Source organism: Eucyclogobius newberryi, unplaced genomic scaffold (assembly GCF_026437365.1).
Source record: "Eucyclogobius newberryi isolate DKJ021-1_F unplaced genomic scaffold, fEucNew1.0.hap1 SCAF_15, whole genome shotgun sequence".
NCBI lineage: Eukaryota > Metazoa > Chordata > Actinopteri > Gobiiformes > Gobiidae > Eucyclogobius > Eucyclogobius newberryi.
In genome coordinates, this window is record NW_027315779.1 from 17,149,252 (window position 1) to 17,172,783 (window position 23,532).

The 23,532-nt window shown below is 42.0% G+C and overlaps 1 protein-coding gene across 2 annotated transcripts; it reads left to right on the forward strand.

Moving 5' to 3' along the window:
* The first annotated feature begins 3,923 nt into the window (after positions 1-3,923).
* pls3 (plastin 3 (T isoform)) lies at positions 3,924-23,074 on the forward strand. 2 transcript variants are annotated; one of them, XM_072446425.1, is made up of 16 exons: positions 3,924-4,032; positions 16,986-17,091; positions 17,304-17,455; positions 19,100-19,229; positions 19,337-19,469; positions 19,558-19,639; positions 19,765-19,930; positions 20,013-20,155; positions 20,431-20,526; positions 20,596-20,791; positions 21,028-21,106; positions 21,196-21,313; positions 21,391-21,521; positions 21,618-21,741; positions 21,832-21,956; positions 22,184-23,074. In XM_072446425.1, exons 2-16 carry the CDS (start codon positions 17,031-17,033, stop codon positions 22,314-22,316), a joined length of 1,869 nt encoding a protein of 622 aa, XP_072302526.1. In that variant the 5' UTR covers positions 3,924-4,032; positions 16,986-17,030; the 3' UTR covers positions 22,317-23,074. The 2 variants fall into 2 exon arrangements, with proteins under 2 accessions (XP_072302526.1, XP_072302528.1); XM_072446427.1 differs by lacking the exon at positions 3,924-4,032 and adding an exon at positions 16,853-16,871.
* Positions 23,075-23,532: the final 458 nt, after the last annotated feature.

A 23,532-nucleotide genomic window follows, 5' to 3' on the forward strand; every position in this document is an offset into this window, starting at 1 on the left:
GGCTTGATTTCAGACTTGCCCAACTCAACCGCCACATCAATTGATGGCCGCCGAAGGGAACGTTTAGCCAGTGCATCAGCCATTTCGTTACCATCCACCCCCACATGCGCAGGGACCCAAATGAAGGAAACCCTCACATCCTTCCTGGACAGGGAGAGCATCAGACAGAAGATGCCATTCAACACATCCTGTCTGCAATCCGATTTCCCAGATTTAATGCTTTGCAATGCAGAAAGGCTGTCAGAGGCCACCACAATGCCGCAACACTGCAAAGCAGATTCCGCCCATTCCAACGCCAACCGTATCGCTATAAGTTCCGACGTGAAAACAGAAAGGCGATCTGTCAACCTCTTCTTGACCGCTAGCCCCAGGTCAGGCACAAAATAAGCGGCGCCAGTACGCCCACTCTCAGGATTCCTAGACCCGTCGGTATAAATAAACACATCACCTGAGTGCTTATCGATGAGCGCTTGAACGGCAAACTGCGGTGCCCTCCCAGCGACTCCTCTAAGCTTGCCATGCAAGCTAACATCAACAGGAGCCGGGACAAACTTCCACGGAGCTATAGCAGACAAAGCCACCGACGGGCTCACACGCAGATCACCAACCCCCGCAAGCCGCGCCTTCGCATTTCCTACCTGGCTGAAAACCATACCGCCAGCCTCACTCTGCCCCCCATCAACCCTGAGAAAGTCCCTCACCGGGTGAGAGCTCGTATGACCTTGCACATTCACCCAGTAAGCCAACAGAAGTTCTAGCCTCCGGAGCCGTAACGGCAATTCCCCCAACTCAACCTGCAGCGCCGAGACAGGGGAGGTCCTAAAAGCCCTACAGCAGATGCGCAAGGCCTGGGCTTGCTCCACATCAAGCTTCTTTAAGTTAGTCTCAGCCGCAGACATGTAGGCTATACAGCCATAATCAATAGCCGCCCTCATGACGGCCCGATAAATACCCAGGAGCGACCTTCTGCTGGCCCCCCAGTCCTGGCCGGATAGACAACGAAGCAAGTTATTCACCCTTTTGCATTTACCACTGACCTCATCAATGTGCCGACGCCAACTAAGCCTCTCGTCAAAGGTGACCCCCAAGAACCTCACCTCCCTGACCTGTTCGAGCACCTGCCCATGCAGTCGAAGGGAGACGTCCCTATGCCCATTGAAGAAACAGATCACTTGAGACTTCCGTACGGACAGTTTAAACCCCCACTTCAGGGTCCACTGCTCCACCTGCTGTATTGCCCTTTGCAGTTTCGCCTCGTAAAACCGGAGATTCCTCCCTCTCACCCATAGAGCGCCATCGTCAGCATAAAGGCTCCTCCCAACAGACCCATCCACGTCGTCAAAGATGTCCTTAATCATAACATTGAACAAGATAGGGCTACACACACTCCCCTGCGGGATCCCATTCTCCACCCCATAGACCCCAGAGTAAGCAGCGCCCACTCTGGTTTGGATACGCCGGCCAGACAGAAAGCTCCGGACCCAGTTAAACAGTTTACCCTTCACACCACACTTCCGCAGCTTAATGAGGAGCCCATCCTTCCAAACCATATCGTACGCCTTCTCCACATCAAAGAGCACCGCAATAACCTTTTCTTTCTGAGCCCTGGCCAGCTGGATATCAGATTCCAAACACAACACGGAATCCATGGTGTTCCTGCCCCTACGGAAACCACTCTGGTGCGCGGGAAGCAAACCCTGACTCTCCAAGAAGTAATCCAACCGCTCGGTAACCATGCGCTCCATCGTTTTCCCGAGCTGCGACGTCAAGGCAATCGGCCTATAACTTGAAGGGTCAGACGCTGGCCTACGCGGCTTCAGAACCGGCACCACCGTAGACTGTTTCCACGCAGATGGAACACAACCTGAATCCCAAACACGGTTGAAAAGACCCAGGACTAGCCCAAGCGTGTCATCAGTCAAATGAGAGAGCATGTCATAGCACACCTCATCTTTACCCGGGGCTGTCTGTTTCGCCTTAGAAAGTGCTCTCCTTAGCTCAAACAAACTAAACGGAAGGTCAAGGTCATCTTGAGTCGAAGGCTGGTGCCCAATCAGCTCAGAATTCTGGGCCAAAGTACTCTCCCTGTAGTGCCTTTCCGCAGGTGAGAGATTGTCAGAGCTGTGCACCGACACAAAGGTGCTGGCCAACAGTTCAGCTTTGTCAACGTCGCTGACTGCTTCAACACCATTCAGTATTAGGACCGGGGTCCCATGACGGCGCTCAACCCCATGCATCCGCCTAATCATCCCCCAAACATCCCCGAGACGCGTTTCTCTCCCAATTTTGGAACAATACCGCCTCCAATAGGCACTCTTGGCCGTTCTCACAGTTTTCCGCACAACAGCGCGGGACCTCTTGTAGTCAATGAGGGCACCCTCAGTGTGGGCAACCCTTAGCCGGCGAAACGCCGCATTTCTCGCCCTAACAGCATGACCACATGCTTCAGTCCACCACGGCACCCGCTTCCTATGTCCACTACCACCACTCTTAGGAATCGTGCCTACCGCTGACTGCGTGATGAGCGAGACAATTGCACTATTGAGATCATCCACCTGAGTCAATCCTCCTTCCTGCAGAACCCTAGAACCATCATCAGCTTTCCTCAGGAAAGCCCCCCAGTTCGCCCTTGCCAACTGCCACCTCTGGATCCTCGTCCCCCTGACCACACAGCTCCCAAAGCCAATCACGGTGCGGACTAGATAGTGATCGCTACCAAAAGAAAGATTACCAAGAACCTCCCTACTACAAACACCAGCTAACTCCTTGGACACAAGTGTAAGATCTATTGCACTTTCCGCACCGGTCCCCATATCATAGCGGGTCCCACCCCCATCATTCAGACAAACCAACTCCCTTTGAATGATAAAACCCTGTTGTTGTTGTTGTTGTTTTATGGCGGTTGGCTACTGCCACCTTTTTTCCCCTTTATTCTTTCCCTTTATTCTTTCCCTTTATTCTTTCCTTGTATTCTTTCCCTTTATTCTTTCCCTTTATTCTTTCTCTTTATTCTTTCTCTTCTTTCTTTCCCTCTCTCTTTTCTCTCTCCTTCTCTCTCTCTTCCTCTCTCTTTTTTACAGTATAGAGTAAAACCATGGAGTAAAACACAATGAAGACGTAAAATTACAGGACACATACAACTACAGTAGATGGGGGTAAATGCACCTTTTCAGTTGGTTGCCAACTGCCATTAATAGCATCACCACCACCACCACCACCACAACAACAACAACAACAACAACAACAACAACAGCAGCAACAACTTTGTAGTTAGAACTTCTAGTATATATTATTTACATTTTTGCATAATTTTAAACCGCAAAGAGGAAACAAGTGGCACCAATGCAAACCATTGATGACCATGAAGAGGAATAAAAGAAAACAAGGGCCATACTTTTATATTACAAAGCCTTGTTTTTCCTTTTAAATTGTTTTAACAAATGCATCGTTATAACATACCGGTATTGCCCACTAAACGGCTTCCCTGACTTCAGCCCATTTAATTTTGCATTGGTCAAGTGGTCATTTGTCATTTCCCATGTCATGTCCCTGTCATTTTCCCATCAAAGTAACACACACACACACAAACAAACAAACAAACAAACAAACAAACAAACAAACACACACAAACACACACAAACACACACACACATAAACACAAACACACACAAACAAACACACACACACAAACAAACAAACACGCACACAAACAAACACATGCAAACAAACACACACACACACGCACACAAACAAACACATGCAAACAAACACGCACACACACAAACAAACACACGCACACACACAAACAAACAAACACAAACAAACACACACAAACAAACACACGCACACACACATATGACGCGTACAGAGTGATCGTGTATGACGCATCAGAGTGATCGCGTCATATAGCTCTGGTAGTGACGTGTTCCAGCTTTGCTGCGTCACAGAGCGGGGCGGGGCTCTGGTACTTTTGTCTGTGCGCTTCGTGGAGGAGACAGGACTTCACTCGGGACGCTGTCTGGAAAACCCACTGTGAGTACAATTTCATGACATCTTCAGACCCTGTCCTACTTACACATGGTTTGATAGAACCTTTTTGCGCTTATATATGACCCTCGTCCTGCGATCCTTCCTTTCTCTCAACCCTTTAGCATCTCGGATCAATTCTGTCTAGAAAAAGTCTGTAGCAATTAGCTTTAGCTTCTTCTTCACAGTTGCCCGTTTGTTCATCCTCAGAACTGGCGCAGATAGTCCACGTTTTTGCTATTGTTTGGGAGCTTATGCCGCGTCTGTGCGGGAGGACTTGGGGAAATTGCTGAGGCACATTTGCGTTTGGGCTGGAAAAAGTAGCTCTGGTGATGTTTTGGGAGACTTTAGCTCTGTTTCATAAGAGAATCGCGAATGTGACCCTGACCAGACACCCACCCGCGGCACAACAGTAGACTTTTAATGAATTTGCATCATACTCAATGTTAATGACTTGCCCCACCTTTTTTTACACTGCTTTTCAAAAGGCATCCATGTCATCTGCTTGAGGAAATCCTTTCAAACTATTCATGGGATTTGCGTCAATCTAGAACTGAACGTGATATTTTGACGTTGGACAGATATTTTGATGTAAGACAGACTTTGCAAACTAGTTACTATGAGTGATTTTCCAGACTTCCTGCACATTCATCTGGGATAACAATTTCCAAACATTTTGACCGAGTGAATCACTGTAACCCAGACAGGATCTTGGTGCTGCCCTTTTGTCTGATTAAGTTACCCAAAACTACAATATTATGACTAGAGACAGGTGTTATGTGACCCATGGTGGCATATTATACTGAACACTGCCAGAGCACGATCAAATAATGAGGTGAAAGAATGTCCAAATGTTGCATTGCTTCCTGCGAGGTGCATTTTGGGCAGAAATACAGATTTGTGGTGTGGGTGATGTTATCTGTGAAGTCAAACCAGACAGTCAGGAAGGAGGAGAAGGGAGTGTGCTGCTTCGTTTTGTCCCGGTCAGACACGCTCGCACCTGTGAGACCTGTGAGGGAACAGGTTGGCCCACTTTCTGCTCATGTATGCTGCCCAATTCAGTTACTTCATTCATATTTATAATGGATTAGGTGTGAAAGCTGCACGTGAAGTATTCTATGATGATCAGCCCAGTTATGCTACACCTCAGTGTTGGATTAAGGTTTGATACTGGTGCTTTTACTGTAGAATGTGGTGACGGGCAAATATTTGCTTTGATCTTTGTGTACTCTGCTTTTAACTTTGTGTACTTGTGCTAAAACTAGTATTTGAGCAAGTAATGATACTTTAACAACGACAAAAACAGATGAACTTGGACCTTTCCTTAATGGTTTAGAAAAGTCTTGTTCACTTGTACAATTATTTTGGATGGAAAAGTTTGTATTCGTAAAATGTTGTATCTCTTAATCAAGATTTACCTCAAATAACCCCGTAATAAGATGAACAGCATTTAAATTTTTTTTTTTTAAAAGCATATTGGTCACACGCTGTTTGTTTAAATTATGGCCTTTAACTTGTCAAGATATATGATTAGAGACTATTTAAAAGGCATTACAAAGTTCTTGTTGAGTAATGTTTAGTGTAATGGGTGTGTCTGTGTTTACCTGTAACCTTGTCCTGCCTTTGTAAACACGGCCGATGTACAGTGAGCACTTTTAATGCAGTGTCATTTTCACCACGCAAAAGACTGTGTAGTTATTTGAGTAAATGCCGCCGTATGGTCAAACTTTTACCACAGCTCTTGAAGGTTTTACTGTCCTCCTAAATCCAACCCTTGTGTAATATATGTAGCTGTGCTCTTGCGTAAACTGTACCTATTTGATGTCATCACCACCTCCATATTTTTTTTTTTCTACAAAGAGCCAGCCAGGCAGGTGGAAGTATTGAATCTCAAATACTGTAATCTAACAAACCAAATGAGTAAATATGTACTTTGGTTCTTTAAAATATGTATGTTTTTAATATTTAAAGCAGCATCTGGCCAAGTTCGCTGGGATTGGAAGAGTTGCAAATTAGATCATGATTTCCATTAGAGCTGGGAAATTTGGGGAAGTCATCATATTGATCAATCATCTTTTTAAATTATTATTTAAAACATTATAGATATTTATTTTCGTAATCAGTGTAATTACCTTTAGTAAAAATAGTGTCCTCTTTACTCCTACAAAGTCTCAATTATGCTTGAGACAACATGCATTTACTGACAGGCAATTTGAAACCATTGAATCTGGATTCAAATTCAATTGATTGCAAGGACCTAAATCCCATCGTGTCGCAGGATTGCAAAAAATAAGATAATCAAATGTTTAAAAATGGTCATGACGTGTAACAAAGCCCTGCCACCAAGCGCAGTATTGTGAGTGAGAGTTTCCCCCTCACATTTTAATGGATGAATTGTGCCGTTTTCGCCAGACTCTGTTGGGTGTGTGCGTGACCACATGTGGGAAGGGTGCCCGGTCTATTTGTGGGCTTCATATTTCCCATGTAACAGTGTGGATGAATTGGCAGGGCGGGGTGTTGAGGGCTCCACATGTTTTTAAGGAATCAGGCATCTGGGACTGCAGCACAGCCCTCTGTTTTACATTGACTTGCAAAAAATCCATCAAAGTGGACTGTAAACGTTGGTTAATTAAGGCTGGAGTTGGAAATGCTTTTGATAGTTGTAGTAGTTGTGGAAGATGGGAGGAGCTGAGAGAAAGTAGCCGACGTATAATTGTAAAGGCCAAAAGAATCCAGTTTCTCTTGTTTGGCTGTGGTCTGATGTTACATGATCAGCGTGACTTAAACTCCTCCCGTAAAGACAGAGACGTTTTATTTCACTTTTACAAATGCTGCGTCACCGACTTGCACTAAGCACATTTTATCTCGTCACAATATCCAGGATGTCTTGCCAAACTCACACACATTTAAAAAAAATAAATAAATAAATTTAGAAATAAATTTAGAAATATTTTAATTGATGAATTCATTCTCTTTTATATACAAATACAAAGCATTAACAATAGTGATAAGAAGTGTGTGTACATGTGTGGGTGTGAAAAGTGTCTTTTAAAAATGAAAGGAAATTGCACATTTCGGATGGAGGGTTGACATTTTGTCTCCATGGAAGATATTATTGCTTTGATGTGAATATTCCATGCTGTGGAATATTCACATCAAAGCAATAATATCTTCCATTTAAACTGGGGGATAAAGCATTTGTCACTCACTCAGACCAATAAGATAATTTTGTGTTGGAAATTTTTTTTTTTAGCATTAAATTGAGAAATGGTAATTCACAATATGACCAAAATAGCAGATCTCACAGGGATGAGATGACAATCCATTTTCATCATCATTTCTCCCAGTTTTTATTTCCATGGAGACAAGCAGGTGATTCCACCAGGCTACGTTCCAGGTCAAATCTGTGGTTCGAGTGGGTTTTCTTTGTTGCTGCTTTGTGGCAGAGTTGATTGCACTTATGCCAGGCTCAATGTGCAGCCAGCCGTAGTGTTTTGAGTTTGATTCTGCCTCTTGACAATTTGCTGAATGTCTCTCTCTCTCTCTCTCTCTCTCTCTCTCTCTCTCTCTCTCTCTCTCTCTCACATCCCCATTTGACACTATCCTGTCCAATAAATCTTACTGGTCGAAAAATCCTTAAAAACAAATGATGGAAAAAAATAAAAATGGAATAAAACTCTAAATAATAAAAGTAATGCATTATATGCTTAATGCCATACTGTGGAACATTATGGGCAAAGCAAAAACATCTATGTATACAAGCGGTTGGTGGACCCGACATCAGAAAAGTTTTCTACAGAACCTTCAGTTTTATGAACAGAAATGAGGCCGATGTATAGTCACCGCCATTTAACATAATAAACAATTACATTTCTTCCTCCAAACGCTGAACTCCAAACCACATGATTTTACTGACAGAGGATTCACTGTGGACCTCTGGATTTAATAGCCCCAAGGTGAATTTTCAAATTGTCAATGTAGTAGATTTAATATAGTACCTTTTTAAAGATTTGGTTGTAAAACATAAATGGTTCCATTCAAATCACGATTCAAGTCAATAATGATGTTATATATTGATATGTATCACATATACTATTACAATAGTGTATGTGGCTGCCAAGATGCCACCAGATTATGATCCTTTACCAACTGTAGTGGATGTTTTCATCTTTAATAATACTAATGTGTAACTGGAGGCGAGCATGTGTGCAGCACGGTGAGCTCTGATTGGTTGGATGACTCAGTTTCCTGTGGAGTCAGAACTGCAGCTGCATCTTTGGCAAAGGCAGGACACGTTCAATTCAAGTTATTTTTGTCACGCCCAAAATCGCAACAGCAGTTGCCTCAAAGGGCAACAGTGAAAAATAGATTAAACAATGTTCATGGGAAAATGTCTCCGTATTCCCTGTCCTTCGATCCTCATTCTCGGCAAGGAAAAACTACAAAACCCTTTTGGAGAAAGTAGAAACCTCGGGGAGAATAACAGTGAAGGAGAGATCCTACCACGGATGGACAGGCAGACGTGCTTCCATTTGCAGATAGACTGTGGAGCCAGAACCACTCAGGAGAAAGTGCAAGACAGTTCTCCAGGCAGTTGAGGAGAATCCAGATCTACAGGTCAACATCAGCTGTGTCTGAAACAGTGCCTCTCCCAGAGAGGAGTGGAAGAAAGAGAAAAACGTGAACAGCAATGAACAGACTACAGGTGAATTCAAATATTAGATATCGTTGATAGGGAAAGAAGGAGGAAGTATGAGCATAAAGGAAGTATGGAAGCATCAAGCTTCCATACTTCCCCCTACTTCCTAGGAGGAAGTAGGGTAGCAGGGAAACCGAAGGTTGTTTTTATTTCTGTTCCTAACTGGCCTGACCATACGCTATATCAAAGAGGAACGTTTTAAGGCTGGTCTTCAATGAAGAGACTGTGTCAGTCTCTTTTTAACATAGACATGGAGCTGTCCATGATCTTCCTGTTTTAATAAACACTAAAGAGATCCTATTTTTACTCTTATTTAGATATTAAAAAAATATAGGAGGGTGTGAATTTGGGCTTTGGTAAAAAATGTAATACCATTTGGGCCTGTGTTTGAGACTACGTCACTGGATTATTAGATAGAAAATGTGAATCATAGAGGAGATTACAATATACAAAAGGGTGGCAATTATTTACAACAAAAATGTATTGTTAAACCACACCTCAATCACACACCTTTTTATACTACTCATCGACTACTACAGATAAAATGTTGCACCCATTGGCAAAGGCTCTATCATATAATTTATGATATATTAAGATATCTGTGCACTACAGCTACAGCTAATGCGTAGTGGTTTTGAAGTATTATTACAATAATAGCACTACCACTGCAGTCCTGGGCTCCATGCCATAAGCAGCAACGTCACTTGCTTTGAGTCCAGCCAGCGCCTCTTAAGGCAAATGCTTTGACTTTTAGCTGAAGTCTGCAGGAACCCTCTCCATCGACCTCCAAAGCGCACTTATCAGCTGTCTGTTCGAGGCAACAACTGTCTGTGGGGCCTGACGCGTTCCAACTCACTTTCTGTCACTCGCCACAATTTATCGCTGTGTTTTGTGAGTGCGATGACAAACGGCCCATTCTTCTGTACAGCCCACATTTGTCCAGGGCCATCTGTGCCCCTTAGTCCGTGTGCTTAACCCCTCTCCCGGGCTGCTCCCTCCTCCGCCTCCGCTGCTGCAGTCGAGGGCGGTACAAAAGTTGGCAAAATGAGGTAATGTTTGTCCTCACTGAGCTGACTCTGGCCGCCACGATTCACATCCTTTTGCAGAAAAAACGGTTATAAATAGTTGTTTTCCTAATGGTTTAGTCAGGAGTTTGGTCGGCTCTGAGTAAGAGAAAAACACCCCAAGTCAGAGGCATTTAAAACCATTTGTCAACATTTTAAAAGATGAACTTGCCTGTACGCTGCCTCAGCACTAAAATGTATTCAATGTCTTTAATGAAGTTTAGAAATGTTATTCTTGTAATCTTGTAAAGAAAGACTCTCCTAAAATCCCATTATCCGCCCCTTTTGTGTCTTTAATGAAGTTTAGAAATGTTATTCTTGTAATCTTGTAAATAAAGACTCTCCTAAAATCCCATTATCCGCCCCTTTTTGTGTGATGTAGGAAGAGGAACCTTGTGGACCACATGCTGCGCCTGAATCACATTTCATAACACTATTAATAGTTTCATTCATGTAGGAGGAACTGCCCTATTGTTTGTCTGCTTGAATGTAGTAATTACAAAGCTTTGCCACACCAGCCGCCTCACAATTAGAATCACAGTGTGCTGGTAAGTATATTGTAAATGTTTTAATTTGCTGAGCACTTGCACCGAGGGGAATGCCACTATACCAGTTTGGCCTCTCCGAGCACACTCCCTCCTCACCACCTCAGTCTCCTGGCCTTATACATTCCACTGTAACACATGCGGGAAGTCGGCGCACTCAGGAATTCTTTATTTTCAGGGAATTTCAGACGGTAGCCTTGCCTCGGAGGAGTGCTTTTTTGGTCAAGTAAAACATAGTAGCTAAACCGCTCTCATTGTACATAACTTCAACGCTTGGACTGGCAACGACTTTGACTCTTACTCTACACAGAAACAAGCCATAACAGCTTCGTCAAGGATATAGTATTACAACAAAGTCTAAGGAAATCTAGTCTGCCATATCAGATTTTATGTGATGAGCGTTCACCGTTCATTGCCCCTTCTACTAGTTATTGTTACCTTTTAAACAGCACTTGTATTTGAATAGAAATGAAAGTGAAGGGTTGTTAAAAGTATCAAAAAAACATGCAAATGCTAAACAAAAAATGACAAACAGGACAAAATGTTACCGTTTCTAGAACAGTTTTGGAATATTCTTGAACAGAACTAGTACAAGACAACATGGTAACATAAAGAAAGCACTATTTTTTTGTCTTGAAAATTACAATCTTTGTTGTCATGGTATTGAAATCAGTGTCGAGCTTATTTCTTAGTATTTAAATTTTGTTTAGTTTAGTATTGGGACAACACTAGAGAAGAAAAAAGGAAAGAAAATTGAAGGAATTTAGAACAGACGGGAAGTGGATTTGTTGTTGAGGTGGGTGCACAACACTTTAACAGGAAATTTCTCATTAGGAGACACAAACGGTCCCAAAGAGAAACACAAAATGAACACTGCACAATGCAAACACTTTAAAAAAAAAACGTTTGAAATGAACGAGAACAATGAGTTACACACAAATATGCACAAAACACATTAGGGCGTTGTCCATTGTTTATGATGAAAAGACATTTCCTCAGGGCTGTGCAATTAATCACATTTCTAATCGTCAATGATCAGCTCGGGTGTTTTTAATCGAGAGGTTCACAGCCAAATACTGTCAGTAAAAGCATGTGGTTTGTTCAGACTTTGCAGGAAGTAGGCCTATTGTTATTTTTATCCCATAGAAGATTTAAATTGTTTCTCCCTTTGACTTATATAGATTTTTTCCTCATTGTTCATTGTTTTATGTTTATGTGTGCGTTAAATAGCAGTGATTTAAACTGTATTTTCCGAATATCCTGCTTCCGAAGAGTGCACACGCTTTTTTGCTCGCTCCGCTTGCTATCGCTGCTTTCCTTATTTATTTTGCTTTTTAATCAGTTTTTGTCTTCCAAACATTTTTGCTTTAGACTTTTTCAAGTAAACCAAGGATTTTAAGAACATTTTTCCAGTTTTAACGACATATCTGACGCCAGCGACATGTCCGGGAGAAGAAGGGAGAAAGACTGTGAACGCTGTCGGAAATATCAACAAGAAATTAATGAGCTGAAAACACGGATATTTGTTTTGGAATCTGAAAAAGTTCTTCACGATACCATTCCTGTGTCAACAGATGGTAAGAAGAGCACACTTTTTACAAGAAAAACTGCTACTTTCAACCTAAACCGCAGTGACTCTGTGTCGTTTCCAAAACTGTCTAAAAACCAGAAAGACCAGGCTGTTTCTTGGAACAAACTTGGAACAAAGCCTAAACGATACAAAGATAACGTGAAGTCACCTAAAATACAGCTCACAAACAGATTTTTACCACTTTCAGAGATGGAATTAAATGGAAAAAAGGAAAGATGACGTGGCCAAAATACAGCGAGGAGGATCTGTGCCAGGAGCCAAGGTCACGCAGATTGTTTTGGTTGGGGACGGCGCGATAAGTCACGTGACGCATGAAAAGATAAACACACATTCTTTTCCAAGCGCCACTGTTTCTGAGATAACGTCACTCCTTCCAAATATTATGGCTAAGCATGGAGGAGCTAAACAGCTGATTGTGCACGTGGGTGCAGTGGACATGCGGCGGGAACAGACTGAAGTTTTGAAAAGACTTCTTGAAGTTATTCGACGTGCTTGATAAAATGGAAATCAAACCATTCATAAGTGGACCTCTTCCAAACATCGACAGGAGGATAAACAAGTTTAGCCAGCTTCTTCAGCTGATCACATGGCTGTCCAAAGAGTGTTCCCCGAGAGGACTACACTACATTGAGAACTTCTATCTATTCTGGAAACGAGAGGACCTGTTTAAGAGAAATGGCCCCCACCTATGCAGAGGTGGAGTGAGGGTGCTGACAGAGAACCTGCTCCACGCTCTGAGGCATTGGACTGGGCCTGTACAGGGTCCTGAGCAGATAGTTAGAGAAGAGAGGAATGAGAGAAGAATTCCTGCTCCATCAGCTAGAGACCGAGCCAATGTTTCAACATCAAAAGCACCACAACCTCAGCCTCCACCAAAGGATTCATCAGCAGCTGCTCCACCACCACCAGCAAAGGATTCAGCTCCAGCTGCTGCACATTCACCTCCACCACCTCCAGCAAAGGAACAATCTTCAAAGGCCTTGGACCCATCTGTGACAAGCCCAACAACATCCCTGTCATCGCCCCTGCCTTCACACCAGCCCTGGGTTCCCTCTGCAACATCTACTCCCACTAAAGATTCATCATTCTCCTTCTCATCTCCACTCTCACCCATGGGCCTTCCCAGCCATTTTGAAAGTCTGATCAAATCAGGCATTAAGATGGCTCCACTCACGCCCAATATAGCAAGGGCTATGTCAATACTTATCAACTCTTCCCTGCACAAGCCGACTACACCAACAAAAGCCCCACCACCCATCCCCCCTCGCCTCTCACCTGGTCCCAAACTCTCCTTGGCTACAAAAGCCCCACCACCCATCCAACCTCGCCTTTCACCTGGTATCTCCCATAGCTAGGATGCACTGGGTCTCAGCGTTGCCGGGACTTATTGTCACATTAAAAATCAAACCAACCCGGGGCCCTATGTAAAAAGAGCCCCCCCTAGTGCTATTTCTGTAGTCACATCATCACACAGATGGAAAAACAAAATGCGACTCAGGCCCAATCTGAGAAATGTGATTCATATTCCCTGTGAAAAGATAAAGCCCAGTCCCACTGAAACTAGTCTGAAACTTGCTGTGCTAAATGTCAGATCCTTATGTAACAAATCTCTCTTAATTAATAATTTAATTTCTTCTTATAATCTTGATTTTATGTTTTTAACTGAAACATGGCTTGACAAAAACACAGGAAATGTAGTTCTGATAGAATCTGCTCCACCCAACTTTAAGTTTGAATCTGAAACACGAGAAAACAAAAAAGGGGGTGGAGTCTGTGCTGTCTTTAGAAATGAAATAATTACCCGCAGGTTGTCTTTTGGGGTGTTTTCATCATTTGAGTATGTATCCTTTAAAATGGAGCTAAAACGGTCTCCATCCATTCTCTTCATTGTTTTATACAAGCCTCCCCAGCACTGCCAAAGTTTTATTGATGATTTTACTGAGATGCTTTCAGTCGTATGCACAGACTTTGATGGTTTGGTCATTACAGGTGATTTCAATGTGCATGTTGATAATATTTGTGACAGAAACGCTAAAGAGCTTGATGCTGTCCTTGAAACTTTCAGTCTTACTCAGCATGTGAGAGGCCCCACCCACAGCAAAGGACACACTCTAGATCTCATAATTACAAAGGGGGTAAATATTTCAAATGTTAATGTGATCGATGTTGCTCTGTCTGATCATTTCTGTGTCTTCTTTGACCTGTCTGTTTCTCCCAAACCTCCGGTGGGTCCTGCAGTTGTTCAGAGGAGACACATAAGTGATGGCACAGGTGCACTGTTTATGGAAATGATAAACTTTGAAAATGTCTCATGTTCTAATGTAAATGATTTGTTGAACTCTGTTACATCTAGTGTTTTGAATGTTCTGGACACCATCGCCCCTATAAAGGCTAAAATGGTTAAAAATAATCAGAAGGCGCCGTGGAGAAATGATGATTGGGTCAGGGCACAGAAAAGGGAGTGTCGCAGGGCCGAACGGAAATGGCGCAAGTCAAAGCTCCAGGTTCAAAAAGAGATTTACAAAGAGAAGCTGAACATGTACAACCTAATCTTATGTAGAACTAGGGAAAGATATTTTTCTGAAATAATTGGAAGCTGCAGTAACAACTCGCGTGTCCTGTTTGCCACAGTAAACAGATTAACAAACCCTCCAGCTCAGCTGCCGTTAGAACTCATTTCCACATCCAAGTGTAATGAGTTTGCATTATTCTTTAATGACAAAGTTCAGGGCATTAAAAATTCTATAAATCCCACAATGCAAAAAATTACCCTAAAACCACCAAGACACTTAGAGCTAACTCACTTTGCACCAGTAACTGACAAAACTGTCCATGAGATCACCACCAGTCTGAGTTCATCTACATGCTGCCTCGATGTGTTACCCACCAGATTTCTAAAGTCTGTGCTGAACAGTTTATTGGCACCATTCACTCACATAGTTAACATGTCGCTTCAATCTGGAACATTCCCAATGTCTTTGAAAACTGCGGTCATAATGGTCAAAAGATCTTGATGCCGCAGTACTGAGTCATTACCGGCCCATCTCTAATCTGCCATTTTGGGGCAAAGTCCTTTTGAAAAGGTTGTTTACCAACAGCTCACAGATTTCATCTTAATAAACAACTCATTTGATGTTTTTCAGTCAGGTTTTAGACCTCATCACAGCACTGAGACTGCTCTTGTCAAGGTGACAAATGACATCCGCCTGAACACTGACACGGGCAAAGCCTCAGTCTTAATTCTGTTAGATCTGAGTGCTGCTTTTGACACTGTCGCTCATGGGATCCTCTTACAGAGACTAGAGGACTGGGTGGGCATCACTGGCACTGCCCTAAACTGGTTAAGGTCCTATCTGGAAGATAGGAAGTACTTTGTTGAAATTGGTAGCTTTGTCTCAGACAACATGACCCTGACCTGTGGAGTGCCCCAAGGGTCAGTCCTGGGTCCCCTTCTGTTCAACCTCTACATGCTGCCGTTAGGTCGGTTGATACGCAGTGAAAATGTGTCCTATCACAATTATGCAGACGACACTCAGATCTATGTTTCACTATCGGCAGGTGACTATGGACCAGTAGATTCACTCTGTCACTGCATCCAACAGATCAGTTTGTGGATGCAAAACAACTTTCTCCAGCTGAACTCAGACAAGACTGAAATAATCGTTTTTGGCCCACAGAAACAAAGAGAAAGTGTTAGTAGTCACCTCCAGAGTCTCGCCCTAAAACCTACAAACCAAATTAGAAATCTGGGGGTAATAATGGACTCAGACTTGAACTTTAATAGCCACGTCAAATCAATAACATCAGCAGCTTTTTACCATCTAAAAAACATTGCCAAAATCAAAAATATAGTGTCAAAACCAGATTTAGAGAGACTTATCCATGCGTTTGTCTCCAGTAGATTAGACTACTGTAACGGCCTGCTCACTGGCCTCTCCAAACGAGTTGTAAAACAGCTGCAGTACATCCAGAACGCTGCTGCTCGGGTCCTGACTAGAACCAGGAAGTATGATCACATTAGTCCTGTTCTCAGGTCTCTGCACTGGCTCCCTGTGGCTCAGAGAATAGACTTTAAAGCAGCTCTGCTTGTGTACAAGTCTCTCCATGGCCTAGCACCAAAGTACATCTCAGACATGTTAGTGCCATATGAACCATCTCGGACTCTGAGGACCTCAGGGACCGGCCTCCTGCTGGTGCCCAGAGTCAGGACAAAACATGGGGAATCTGCGTTTCAGTTTTATGCAGTTAAAATCTGGAACAGTCTTCCTGAAGATGTGAGACAGGCTTCTACTCTGACAATGTTCAAATCTAAGCTTTTGTTTTGTTTAGCTGCGCATATGACTGAAACAATTTTTTCTTTGCACTCTTCTCTTTTGTTTGTGATTTTATTAGTTTAGACAATCAGTTGGATTGATAATTTTTAATTTAGTTAATTTTATTGTATTTCTGTTTCTGTAATTTCTTTGTGATTTTAATGCATTTTTCCTGCTGTGTGAAGCACTTTGAATTGCCTTGTGTATGAAATGTGCTCTACAAATAAACTTGCCTTGCCTATTTAAAGTGGAATACTGTTTGTTTTTGTCAGACAAAATAAAACCAAATATCATGTTTGATCAATACAAGGGAAAAGATTGTTAATAAAAAAAAACATTTCGTCATCATCCAGCCCTACATTTCTGTATTTATTTCACATGTTACAACTTAAAACGTAAAACTTTATTTTCAAAGTGGGTGTTCACAGAGACGTCAAAGTTGGTTCATACTTGGATAATGAGTTTTAGTGTCTGGAAAAAGGGTATGATTGAGATTTCCTGTAACGAGCCAACCTTTAGCTGCTAAACCGTAGGCAAGGCAGGGACACGTCTGACTTGACTTAATGGGGCGCAGATCCTTTTGCTGGCTGAGGCTGAACATGGCGACTGCGGTCTGAAAAAACTTCTACTCGAGCAGAAAGAGTGTTTATTCGAGTCTGGTGGTGTTGAGGCTTCCCCTAGTTTCACCCTTTCGTCATTTCCAGACACGAATTTGGGGTTTAATCTTTCTGCTCTTTCTCTTCACAGCCCCACATTCCCTGACTGTCCACGACAGGTCAATCACACACGAAGATGGCTGGCAAAATAACAAAAGAAGATATGGACGAGATGAGGGAGATATTCAGCAAAATTGGTGAGTAAACTGTTTAGTCGAATGTATTAAAGTCTTGTTTTTTTATTTTGACAACCACTATAGAGAGTTATTGTTTGGTGTTAGCTGGTTTGCTTGTCTTTCACTAAGAAAACTACAAGCGTGATAAAAATCTTGTGTATTTTTGGTTTTATTTAAATATACACATACATTTTATCCAAATGACATTGACATGAATTTTGCTTGTGACGTAGATGTCGACAGTAATGGGTTCATCTGCGATTATGAACTCAATGAGCTCCTAAAAGAAGCTGGCTGTCCGCTCCCAGGCTACAAAGTGCGAGAGATTATCAACAAACTGGACCGAAACAAGGACAACAAAATCAGCTTTGAGGAGTTTTTGTCGGTAAGTAGCCTTGTAGTTGGATTTAGATCAGACTGTAGCCCAAACTCAAAGACCACCTCCTGCTGAGTTGGCCCTCTGCACAAACTAACAGAGCGTAGCAACTACCTGTCCTGAACAGAGGAGGTGGACTGTGTCACTCGGGGAACAGGGAAGTGAGGTCAGCAGAGTGGTGTGAGTTCCAGGATTCAGTTTCAGTGTCGGAGAGAGGCCAGGCTTTTACTGAAGCGGCTCCTTGTTCAAAGCTCCCCCTGACACATCGCCAGTGCTGAGTTTCCCTAAAAAATGCAATGTGCCTGTTCAGGTGGTCATTACAAAAACAAGCTGTGAAAGTGTTCTGACATTATAGCTATAACGACTCCTCATACAGGGACAGAATGACATGCTGAAGCTGGGGGTCCGTTGTAATGATTAGAATCCAGAGCAGCCGACCGCCAATATATAGGACTGATTTTATCATTTTCCCCAAATTATATCCAATGAAATTAACTAATTGACTGTCTATTAACTATGAAGTACAGTATAAAATAGAAAATAATATCTATAGCAATGATTTTTAGTCTACTAAATCCCTGTTTCCTAAAAACCACAGCATTGGCAGTGCCCCCTTCTGGTGAACTGAAGCTAATGTTACGCAAACAAAATATCAGACAGTATCCCAAAATCGTCCCAATTATTTTGTTTTTTTACACTGATGAAATAATTTATCAGCATCAGTTTTTCTATTGACAAAAAATGCTGTTTATCTGTTTTTGTCCTTCGCTCTGCTCCAATGATTCTTTTGAAGCAAATACCAACATACCTGTCTCCCCCACTTGAAACAAAACCTTTTTTCTAATAACAGTTGAAGTGATTCAAAGTCTGCATATCCTGCGTGACTAACATTTCACCACAAGCACATTAGATTTGCTGGCGTGTGCCCTTGTGTGTGCCTGTGGTAGACGTGTGCTCTTTAAACACTGAGTCGTAGCTGAATAGTTCATTGTGGTGTAATGCCCACAGCGGTGCCTTTTTGTGGCTGAGGTCATTGTGATAATCTCACACTCAGGAAATATCAGAGTCATTACCGAGAATACATATTGTGGAGGCAGCTTTGAAAGACATTGCGTATATGTTCATTATTAGACTGAAGTTGGCATTTTTAACGCAGTGGCCATTAGGGAATGTCAGGATGTTGGGCGGTGGTTTGATAACGGCTGTGTCAAGAACAGGACTACCACTTAGGGTTTTGTTGCCTCTGCTACTTTAACTTTTCAACCCGAGTGTGGCTGGGGTCTCAAGAAGTTTTGTTTTTGTGGTTTTATTGTGTCTATGATTAGTTTGTGGCTTGAAGGTGCATGTAACGTTTCTTTTTTTTGCCTGGAATGTTCCATTAAACATAGCTTCTTCTTTAAAAAAAAAATATGGTACACTGAAAAACAAGCGTTCTTACTGTGAGTACCTCTCCACAGATCTGAACTGTAAATTTGCCTAGTGGCATCACCTGCTCGTTTCCATGGTGATAGGCAGGTTTATACAGGCTATACAGTGGAGACAAGCATGTGGCAGACCTGTGCACCTTTAACAAGTCTGATTTTTAAATAAAACCCTGCTTTTAGTTACTATTCTTATTCAAACTTTATTGTATCTGGCCTTTTTGTGTTATAGATTATCCAGGAACACAAAAGCACCCAAGTAGCAAAAACATTCCGTAAGGCCATCAACAGGAAAGAGGGGATCCTGGCCATCGGGGGCACCTCGGAACTGTCGAGTGAAGGCACACAGCACTCGTACTCTGGTGAGTCGCCACACGTCTGTCTTTCATCTGCTTCTGTCCCATTATAAAAGACACTTCTTGTTCCTGCTCGTCTACATTTTATTTACATGCTTGTGCACATTTTGCAGAGGAAGAGCGGTTCGCCTTTGTAAACTGGATTAACTCAGCTCTGGAAAAAGACCCGGACTGTAAACATGTGCTGCCCATGGATCCCGACACAGACTCCCTGTTCACATCTCTCGGAGACGGCATTGTCCTCTGGTGAGTGTTGGTCTTTCCACTGACATCCAGCAACAGGTTCTGCCAACTCTCACTGATTATAAGCAATGTGGTTTGTTCATCTGTGCAGTAAAATGATCAACCTGTCTGTGCCGGACACTATTGATGAAAGAACCATAAACAAAAAGAAGCTGACCCCTTTTACAACACAGGTTGAGTATAATTATAAATCACAGAAATCACACTAAATAATAGGATACTTGTAGGAGATGAATAGAAATGAAAATGTGTCCGTTAAATTTGTATTGATAAGAGAATTATTATTATTATCTTGCAGGAGAATCTTAATCTGGCTCTGAACTCTGCGTCGGCCATTGGCTGTCACGTGGTAAACATCGGTGCTATGGACCTAAGAGAAGGAAAGCCTCATCTGGTGCTGGGACTCCTTTGGCAGATTATAAAAATTGGCCTGTTTGCAGATATTGAACTCAGCAGGAATGAAGGTGCAAAACCGTTTTTGTCATGTTTAAACATCATCTGTTGTTTGTAAGATTAAAGTGACTGAGCGTTTCTTTTATACATCAGCTCTGGCAGCTTTGCTGAGAGAAGGAGAAACCTTGGAGGACTTAATGAAGCTGTCTCCAGAAGAGCTGCTTTTGCGCTGGGCAAACTATCACCTGGAAAATGCAGGCTATCAGAAAATCAACAACTTCAGCTCTGACATCAAGGTTCATACCGTTTAAACTACTTCTACACTTACAACATAATGGCATCTTTAGTTGGAATACGGCTCTTGACAATTTGCTGCATGTCCTTCTCTCTCATCCTCATTTCTCACTTCACTGTCCTGTCGAACAAAGCCTGTGGGCCAAACAATTATAAATAAAAAAAAGAAAATAATAAGATTTGAGTATGCACACCTCTAGCATTCTTCAAAGCGCAAGTGCATTCACCAGCAGTAAAAAAAAAATATTAATATGAAGTACATTATTTTATGTTTTAGGACTCCAGAGCATATTTCCACCTCCTGAACCAGATCTCTCCAAAAGGCACAGAGGAGGACCAGCCGCGCATCGACATCAACATGTCCGGCTTCAGTGTAAGCTGCGTTCAGTGTGTTGTCCACATAAAGCTGCTCAGTGTCTGACATGTGTCTCGTGCCTTTCAGGAGAAGGACGACCTGAAAAGAGCAGAAGCCATGCTGCAGCAGGCCGACCGGCTCGGCTGTCGACAGTTTGTCACTTCCACTGACGTCGTGAGCGGAAACCCCAAACTCAACCTCGCTTTTGTGGCCAATCTCTTTAACAAATACCCCGCTCTGACCAAACCAGAGAATGAGGACATTGACTGGGGACTGCTGGAAGGTATGTCCTGGACAATATTTGTATATAGTATACAGTTCTTTTTGGCACAATAAACTTAACACATAACAATGCATAGACATTGTTGTTGTTTAAATCTACTTTCAAAAGAGAAGAATGTTCTCAAAATCAACAAACATATTTGTAAGCTTATATCTTCGAGGCATTTTCAAATGTAGGCATGTGAAAGTTTAACTGTTCTTTAACAATCTAAAATTCCATGATGCTTTTCTCTGTAGGTGAGACGAGAGAAGAGAGAACGTTCAGGAACTGGATGAACTCGCTGGGCGTAAACCCATCTGTCAATCATCTTTATGTGTATGTTTTACACACTACTGCTTTGAATGTGTTTATAAAGATAAACTACTCATTGATTGATTAATCCACGTATTTGTTGATCATTTTAGGGACCTACAGGACGCCATAGTCATCCTTCAGCTTTATGAGAAAATCAAAGTGCCTGTAGACTGGAATAATAAGGTCAACAAACCACCTTATCCCAAACTGGGAACAAACATGAAAAAGGTAACAAAAATGTAACCTAAGGAAAAATTACAATTTTAATATGTTTAACCTTATTTTAACCTATGTGTTTTCTACAGTTGGAAAATTGTAATTACGCAGTGGACCTTGGAAAAACTGCCAAGTTTTCTCTGGTTGGCATCGGTGGGCAGGACCTGAACGATGGAAACCCGACCTTGACCCTGGCGGTAGTGTGGCAGCTCATGAGGAGGTGAACTACTACAGTTTCCACTACAAGTCATTTAAATACATCAGCAAATATGTATATTGTGTACGACTGATGAGGTTGACTGTGTCTGCTCTGTAGGTACACGCTGAATGTATTAGAGGACCTTGGAGATGGACAAAAAGTAAATGATGAAATTATTGTAATGTGGGTAAATAAAACATTAGCCGAGGCTGGAAAATCTGCAAAGATCTCAAGCTTTAAGGTAAACCCGTTTTACACATTTTTGTTCTGATGGTGTGTTGTGTCCATTTCCGGTAAAAGTTAAATCAATTGTGTGTAATTGGATATTTAGGATAAGGAGATCAGCAGCAGTTTGGCAGTACTGGAATTAATAGATTCCATTCAGCCAGGCAGCGTGAACTTTGACCTGGTAAAAACAGGATCCCTGTCTGAAGACGATAAACTGGATAATGCCAAGTAAGTTTAATCACATTTTTACTGAACGTATGCTCACAGTTCGAGTACAGTTTTAAATTTGCAAGAATTTGTTGATTCGTTATATAATCTTAATTGAAGTTATTCCTTTTATCCTCCAGTTGCTTATGACATTTTAAGCCAATACTTGACTTACTTTCATACTTCCTTCTCTACGTCCCTTTCTATTGTAGAAACTGTGTTAAAATGAGCTGTCCTCTCGTTCCTAGATATGCCGTCTCCATGGCGAGGAAGATTGGTGCCCGAGTATACGCTCTCCCCGAGGATCTTATGGAGGTCAAACCTAAAATGGTGATGACTGTTTTCGCCTGCTTGATGGGACGAGGCATGAAGCACGTCTAAGGAGCTCATCAATGTGACTCTTCAAACTAAACCACAACAAGCCATTAACATTTTGAAAGCTCTACCCAGTGAAGGAATGAAGATTGTCCTTTTTTTTTTTTTTCTTTTTTTTTTTTTTTTTTTAAACGCTGACAGTTTTATGTGATCTAAGATTCAAAGTAGTTACTGTGTTTACTGAAGAATAGTGTGCTGTCCAATTAACAGATGGTCACAAATGTGTGAGGACAACTGGTTACTTGTCATTATAAGTCTTAAAATGATGTACAATGCTGTTTTGTAAAGCTGCAAGGTTGTTTACATATTTTTATGTAGACTGAGAAGGAAATATTATTCCTGGAAAAGCCTTCTCCATATGCTCAGTATAACATTGAGGTGACTGACTCATCACCTGGCGTACAAGCATGTATTATAATTCTGTTTCTCAAAGCCATAAGGTCATATCAGAGCATCATGACGTCTTGTCTGTTGGATGTACAGTGGATGGTAAGGGCAGTGTTCGGTGACTTGACGATAGCGTTTGCGGACTGGACTCTGCTGGTTAATGCTGGGCCTCCTTTCTCTTCTCAAAGTCCATTGTATTTACACTTTGAGGATTTACTTTTAATATTTTATACTCAACATTACCAAATATAGACCGTAACTTCATTCCAGGTAGCTTTTGTGATACTCTGACGATGGCCAAATTGTATTTGGTAACATGTTCATGTCTTTTCTCAAGTGCTTTCAATCTAACAATAAATATGCATCTCAGAAGTCAAGTGTTTTTTTTTTTTGAGCATTTATCTAATGTCCAACAACTTGAATTGTTCCAATATTGATGCAGTACACACACATTTACTTTACCCATTACTTGTGCCTAAAGATAAGAACTATGTTTTGCGTGCATTTTGTTTAATTGCTGTTTACCTTTTATCTATCACTTCCCCCATTTTTATGTTCTTCCTCCTTCTGTGCCGTTTAGTTTGTTCTATAACACATTAAATTGCCTGCGCACCGTTTTTCCAAAAGTGAGCAATCAGTGCCAACAGAATTTTGTTTCTAGTTTGTTGAGTGTGGCCTTTTGTTTTGGATCAGACGCATAATGATTCCTCAAGGGCCCTTCACTTTTGTATTGTATTTTAAGCAACTGAATTATTCAGCACCAGGTTTTTACATTCAAGAGAAGGGAAGATTGGCCAAGTCTGTCATGGCTGTTCGTGTAAACTCGGACTTGAAA

What these genes read in the sequence shown, in the direction of transcription:
- pls3 (XM_072446425.1), top strand. Translation starts at nt 17,031, where the DNA reads ATGGCTGGCAAAATAACAAAAGAAGATATGGACGAGATGAGGGAGATA. An exon ending in TCAACATGTCCGGCTTCAGT is followed by an intron (nt 20,527 to 20,595) that starts GTAAGCTGCGTT and finishes CGTGCCTTTCAG; the next exon opens with GAGAAGGACGACCTGAAAAG. An exon ending in TGGGAACAAACATGAAAAAG is followed by an intron (nt 21,314 to 21,390) that starts GTAACAAAAATG and finishes TGTTTTCTACAG; the next exon opens with TTGGAAAATTGTAATTACGC.